Here is a 6,000-nt window from a genome sequence, read left to right as displayed (position 1 = left end):
GAGGACGCTGCAGCAGTACTGAGTACCCAGCTCAGCCTCCGGGAGCTCCGGCTCCAGCCCCGCAGCCTCAGCGGGCTCCGGGCGCTGCCGCCACGCGTGGATTTCCAGAGATGCTCCTAACGCGGCAGTGCTGAGCAGAAAAATGATGAGTGGGAGGGACCGGGCTTATTTCTTAGCCCCGTTGTGACCAATCAGCGCGCGAGAACGAGGCGGGGCGGGAGAAATCAGCCAATAGGAGTGACGGGCGGCTCTTGGCGCGCCACACGGAATTGTTTCTTTTCCCCGAACTCCAGCGGTTTCTCGGAAAAGGTGGCGGAGGAACTTCCCCGGCGCTGTGCCCGGGCCGGACATGCCAGGGCAGTTCTTCTATCCGACTTTTCAAATTAGCAAAACAATGGATTAATTTGCGGAAGGAAAAGGAGGTTTTTCCGTGCCGAGCGCCTAGCCCGCCCCGCGATCCCATTGGCTGATTTCTCCCGCCCCCGCCTCGTTCTCGCGCGCTGATTGGTCAGGATGGGGCTGGTGGGACGAACCCTGTCCCTCCCACTCCGTGTTCTTCTGCTCGGCACTGCCGGGTTTAGAGCGACTTTCTCCAGAAATCCACGCGTGGCGGCAGCGCCCGGAGCCCGCTGAGGCTGCGGGGCTGGAGCCGGAGCTCCCGGAGGCTGAGCTTGTGTCACTCAGCACTGCCGAAGCGTCCCCAGAGAGCAGAGACAAGGCGGGACTGAGCTGGCATCGCCATCCTGAGCTGGGACACACCGGGGACTCTCGTAGTGGTCCTTTCAACCTGAGATCATCAGGGTTGTCAAACTTTTCCCGGCGCAGATCTCCAAAAGGCATTTTCAGCACTGTTGATGTCTCAGGAGCCACGGGTGCTTTATTCCAGCCAGAGACCTACCAGCTCTGCGCTGGAGAAGAAGCAATCCGGCTGCACTAAAGAGGTACTAAAGAAACTTCATTGTGTCCAGAATGGATCACCAGCCGGGGTGACACACTTGCCTTGGGCACGAGAAGCCACTTGTGCTAAGCAGGAAGGTGCCAATGGTGAGTATGCAGCGAGTGAAGATGTGGAGGAAGGATCCTGTACCAGTGACAGGAGTGTGAAGGAGCCCTTGAATCTCCAGGGTGGATCAGCAACCAGGAATAAACAGAAAAGAACCCTCAGAAGATATCTGGGTGAGTGCAAGGCCAGTCCTGTGGCCTGTAGAGAGGGGACAAGGGACAGTGTCAGCCCAGGAGCACAGGGCTGGCAGGGAGTTGCTGTGTCCAGGGCTCTGGAAGAGACCTTGTGCTCTGCTGGGCCCCAGCAGTGGCTGAGACTGACATGCCTGGCCCTGTCTGTCCCCTGTCCCTGTCTGTATCCCTGTCCCTCATCTCTCCTGCTGCCAGCTCAGTGAGTGGCACACGGGCTGAGGGTCCCTCCTGTGCTCCCTGGGCGTTGGGTGGGGGGTGTGAGGGCTGGGCCTGCTCAGGACAGCTCCATCCTCACGGCCTGCGGATCTTTCCAGCTCCTGCTGAGTGGATCAGATCCCATCCCGTGCTCACACTAGAGCTGTTCATTCTGCTCGTGCTCCTGGCTGTGGTGGTGCCCTTGGCTGTTCGGTCAGGTAAGGAGGAGCAGCAGCCTCAGCCCAACACCTCGGGGCACTGCGGGCTCACTGCTCCCTGAGGGGAGAATCCTTGAACCTTCTCCTCTTCCCTCTGCAGCCAGAAGAAACAGAGACACTCCAGTTACTCCAGTTAACCCTGCAGCTCGGGTGCTGCTGGCCTGTCCCCATGGCTGGGTTGGGTACCGAGGGATCTGCTACTTCCTCTCGAGGGATCACCTCTCCTGGAATCAGGCTAAGACTCGGTGCTCTGAGCTTGGGGCCTCCCTGGCTGTGCTGAAGGACAAGGAAATAGTGAGTGAGGGGTTTGGGGTGGCTGAGAGGAGCCTGGGGAGCTCCTGGCCCAGGGGTGCAGCTCTGACTGTTGGCCCCTCTCTCCTTGCCAGGAGTTCCTGTTCCGCACCAGCAGAAACGACACTCACTGGCTCGGGCTGCACAGACAGGGCCAGCGGCTGCAGTGGGTGGATGGCAGCAACTTCAGCTCCTCGTGAGTCCTGGGGGCACAGGCAGGGCCTGGGGGGCACAGGGGCACAAATTGTCTGACCCTGGTTTCAGTGCTGTCTCTATTTTTCCTTGCAGGGTCGAGATGAAGGGCAATGCAGACTGTGTGCACCTGGCTGAGAATTATCTCGGCAGACAGCCCTGCTCAAATGAGATGCAGTATATCTGCAGCAGACCCCAAACTCACCTGTGACAGGGGATGAGAAAAGTTCCTTCTCATTGCTAGGCATTCTCAGCCTTGCCTCTTTCCCAGCATGGGGAGTTCCTTCCTCAGCTGCAGCAATTGCCTTACACTGACTCTCAGGGTCACCTCAGTGTGTGATCTGCAGGAGATGAATCTGCAGGAAGAGGAGATGGTGTGGAAGCTGATCTGTGGCTGCCTGGGCTGGGTGTTCCTGTCTCCCTCTGGAGCCATTCCAGGAATGTTCCTGTTTCTCTTGCACTACATGTTTCTACTGTGACCTCTTATATATATATTGGTATGGAAAGAGATTTCAAATACATTCTTCCAGCACTGTATTTAGACACTAAGCTTGTATATATATATGAAAATATATATTTCATATATATGTGAATGCAGACCTACATGTTCTTCTAAAACTGTATTTATACACTAACCTTATATATGTTAGCATATATTAATGTAATACTGTGGACACAGAATTACATGTTCTTCTAACTTTGTTTTTATACACTAACCTTGTATATCTTGATACAACACTGTGGATACAGATTTGAAACATCTGCCGCCATGGTAATGTGACCTTTGTGGGAGCAGAGTGCAAAATAATGCCAGGGTTGTGATTGGAACCTACAGGTGCCATTCCCTTAGGAGTTGCACTAATCCTTGTGGGTTTCCTCCAACTCAGAGGAGTGTGTGAGATGTTGTTGTGTGACCTCCATCAGTATTTATGGTGCCAATGTTGCTGTTACTGTAGCATTCTTTATAATATTCTTATTTTTTTAAAATAAATGCTTATGAAATCTTCCGTGTCCCTCGTGTCCCTTGCCCTGCTCCCCCTGCCCCGGGGGCTTCAGCCGAGCCAGAGCCTCTTCCCAGTGCTCCCAGTGCTCCCAGTCTGCCCGTGCAGCCTCCAGCAGCCAGCGAGGCCTTCAGCTGGCCCGGCAGAGAGGAGCTGCTGGGAGCTCCCGAATCAGTTGGGTTCCGTTTGTCCTTCCCAGCCTGGGGAACAACGATTTGGGAGTTTTCTGCCCAAACCCTGTCCGTTCCTCCGCTCAGCCCAAGAGGTTTGGGGAGATTTTGGCTTTTTGGGGGAAATGAAAGCGATGTGGGGACAAGGCGGGATTGTCCCTCAGCCGCGTTCTGACCAATCAGAGTTCGAGAATGAGGAGTGGCGGCAGAATCAGCCAATCGGAGGTAGGGCGGGCTTTCGGGTGGGCGAATCAGCCAATGAGATCTAGGGTCTGGCTTTGGGCGGGAAAATCAGCCAATGGGAGCGAGGGGCGGGCTTTGCACGTGTAGGCGGAGTTTCCCTGAGGGAAGCGGCGCTCCGCTGATCTTTCTTCGAAATGTCGGTTGCGCGATGGCTCTGGAATGTCCCGGGCCGGGCAGGAGGCCAAGGAACCGCTGTGGGTGAGTCCGGGATGGAGCAGAGAGCTCCCTGCAGCCCCGGCAGGAGCCCAGAGGGTGGAGCAGGAGATGCCTCAGAGAGGCGGTGGGAAGCCCCCGCAGAACCTCGGGATTTTTGGGCCTGTGGGGATCCTCGCCTGAGCAGCCTTTTCTGAGGGGTTGTGTCCCCTGGGAGAGACCCCAGGCTGGAGCAGGACAAGGATTCCTCTCTGTGACCTTGATACCAAAATTAGCCAGAAAATGAGCTTTCTAATAATGCTTCTAATTTTGAAGGATTTGAAAGCAGCCATTCTTTATTGGTGCTGAACACACCCCTGAGGATCTCTTCTTTAATCTGATGTGTGGGGTAAAACTTCCGAATGGGGTATTTGTTCCACCCGGATCACACATATTCAATACGAGGCACTTCCTGACTAATTAATAAACTTTTTCTGGTACTCATTTCCATCCATCCACCTCCTGTTTAGAGTCCATTTGTGGTCCTGGAGGGTCATCTAAAGGGGTTTCTGGTGGTTTCACTCACTGATGTTACAGCTCAGCTTTCCTCGAAATTGCTTCTCATTTCATAACTTGGCCAAACTCTCACTGTAGTTCTCTTTCTCTGTTCCTGCCCTGGTTTCATCTATGTTTATCATCCTGTAGCATGCCTTTATGCCCTTTTCTCTACCTGCTAGTTAATCTTTAAGCTCCCTGCAGCACCTGTAAGGGAACTGAAATTTTCTATTGTCTGTTCTTGATCAAGTCTCCCCTTTTTTTGTGATTCTGTGTCTTTTTGGAGCAGTCCCAGCCCAAAGTGTCACAAGGATTCTGCCATGGGATCAGGACACACCCAGAACAGACAGGTGTTGCAATTACAGTTGCAATTACAACATATCCATCCTCAATCACAATGTATCTAACTTCAATTAACATGTAGCCAATGTCAATTACAATATACCCAACATCAGTTTTTAAAGTGTGTCCAACTGCAGATACAAAGTTACTCCTTCTCCCTCAACCCTGTTGGGTTTTGGGGCAAAAATCCCATTGTCCACAGAAAATAATCTGATTATCCACAGACCTGGAGTGTTTTTAATTCCAGAATAAATCCCCCATGAAATGCTGCCCAGTGTCACCGTGTGGCTCTGGGTGACAACAGCTGGCAGAGTCCTTTCCCCTCGGGCTGGAGAGCACTCAGGGCAGAGCCATAGAGGTGTCCCTGAATCCTGGTGGAATTCCTGCCCTGCTGTGTCCAGTTCTGGACAAAAATCCTCAGTAATTGTTTTACCCAAAAATAGGAGGGAGTTATTGAACTCTGGTTGACGTTTATGTCTGGTGTGGTTGAGGTTTGAGAAAGCCAACAATAAAGGAGCTGACAACAGGAATTGAATTATTCCTCTGCCCCTGGGTTGGATCTTTATTCTCAACAAAGAATTGAAATCTCTCGTTCCCCAAACCAGTGAGGATTCCTGACAGATTTTACTCAGTTATACATTAAAAATAGAATTTATCCTTTTTCCATTTCTGTGGCCAATGTGGAGTGGGTAAATCCCACAGAGTTCCCAAAGCCTTGCTGACTTGTCCCACTGTTCTTGCTATGAAATGGGATCCTCTGGCTGAGGACATTCCTGGAGGAGCTCCAAAGTGTGCAATGATTTGATTTAACGATATTTTCATTCCCTTTTTTTGCAGGGAAACACTTCAGGCCATCTGGAAATTGCACCAATTAAAAGACAATTATCGCTCTCAATACACAGAAATTTTTTGAAGTCAATTTACCAAAAACCTCCTGGGCAATTTCCAGATTTGAGAGTCCCAATTCTTTATTCACAGTATTTGGGTTATTTCTTCTACATGTGCCACACTTCTGAGTCTTTGCAGGAACAGTTTCAGTCATTTTGGAGTTAATTCCTGTCTTAAGCCCTGTCTAGAATTTAACACTTCTGTTCACTGACAATCTCTCACACCATGTTCTCAGGTTTAATAAATGGTTAGAGTCATCTCTTATGAAACTAGCACATGTGGGCTCCTTCTCTCTCTCTCTCTCATTCTGCGGTTTTTTTTGACCCTGAGCCAAGTCATGTCATTTTCATGCTGTTTGGTTTTCTTTTGTGGTCTGCAGAACGGAAACTTCAGCTTGGTTTGCACTTGCTGTAGGTTTAGATGAACATGAACTCTGCTGATAACAAAGCTCTCTGTGCTCAGAGTGCACTAAGTCAAAACACACTTACAGTCCCTGCAGATGTTTATTTTTCTTTCCCTCAGCTCCAATGTCCATGTTAGAACAACCATTTAGTCCTTCTGTGCTGAAACACCTCATGG

The 6,000-nt window shown here is 51.2% G+C and overlaps 4 protein-coding genes across 6 annotated transcripts in view; 2 read left to right on the top strand and 2 right to left on the bottom strand.

Moving 5' to 3' along the window:
• Positions 1 to 6,000, bottom strand: part of LOC146423281 (killer cell lectin-like receptor subfamily B member 1B allele A) — a 64,124-nt gene that overhangs the window by 1,189 nt on the left and 56,935 nt on the right. The gene's annotated exons all lie outside the window — the stretch shown is intronic.
• Positions 1 to 6,000, bottom strand: part of LOC146423284 (uncharacterized) — a 65,916-nt gene that overhangs the window by 17,608 nt on the left and 42,308 nt on the right.
• LOC146423286 (C-type lectin domain family 2 member D-related protein-like) overlaps positions 1 to 6,000 on the top strand; it is a 50,169-nt gene that overhangs the window by 10,543 nt on the left and 33,626 nt on the right. Inside the window, exon 1 of one of the 3 annotated variants that reach the window (XM_085044922.1) lies at positions 3,602 to 3,702. The exons of 1 other annotated variant lie outside the window; for it this stretch is intronic. The gene's annotated coding sequence lies outside the window, so the exon portion shown is untranslated. Of the gene's footprint in view, positions 1 to 3,601; positions 3,703 to 6,000 lie in introns of those variants that run through there. One more of the 3 variants, XM_085044917.1, reaches the window with a different exon arrangement.
• On the top strand, positions 596 to 2,804 carry LOC146423288 (early activation antigen CD69-like). Its single transcript, XM_085044928.1, has 5 exons — positions 596 to 1,176; positions 1,509 to 1,607; positions 1,708 to 1,901; positions 1,994 to 2,094; positions 2,187 to 2,804. The coding sequence occupies exons 1-5, from the start codon at positions 855 to 857 to the stop codon at positions 2,299 to 2,301; spliced, it is 831 nt and encodes a 276-aa protein (XP_084901054.1). The 5' UTR covers positions 596 to 854; the 3' UTR covers positions 2,302 to 2,804.

The sequence above is a fragment of the Lichenostomus cassidix genome, unplaced genomic scaffold (assembly GCF_008360975.1).
Source record: "Lichenostomus cassidix isolate B80296 unplaced genomic scaffold, HeHo_3.0 HiC_scaffold_863, whole genome shotgun sequence".
Classification (NCBI taxonomy): domain Eukaryota; kingdom Metazoa; phylum Chordata; class Aves; order Passeriformes; family Meliphagidae; genus Lichenostomus; species Lichenostomus cassidix.
The sequence above is the reverse complement of the archived record's forward strand: the minus strand, read 5'-3'. Positions and strand labels throughout refer to the sequence as shown.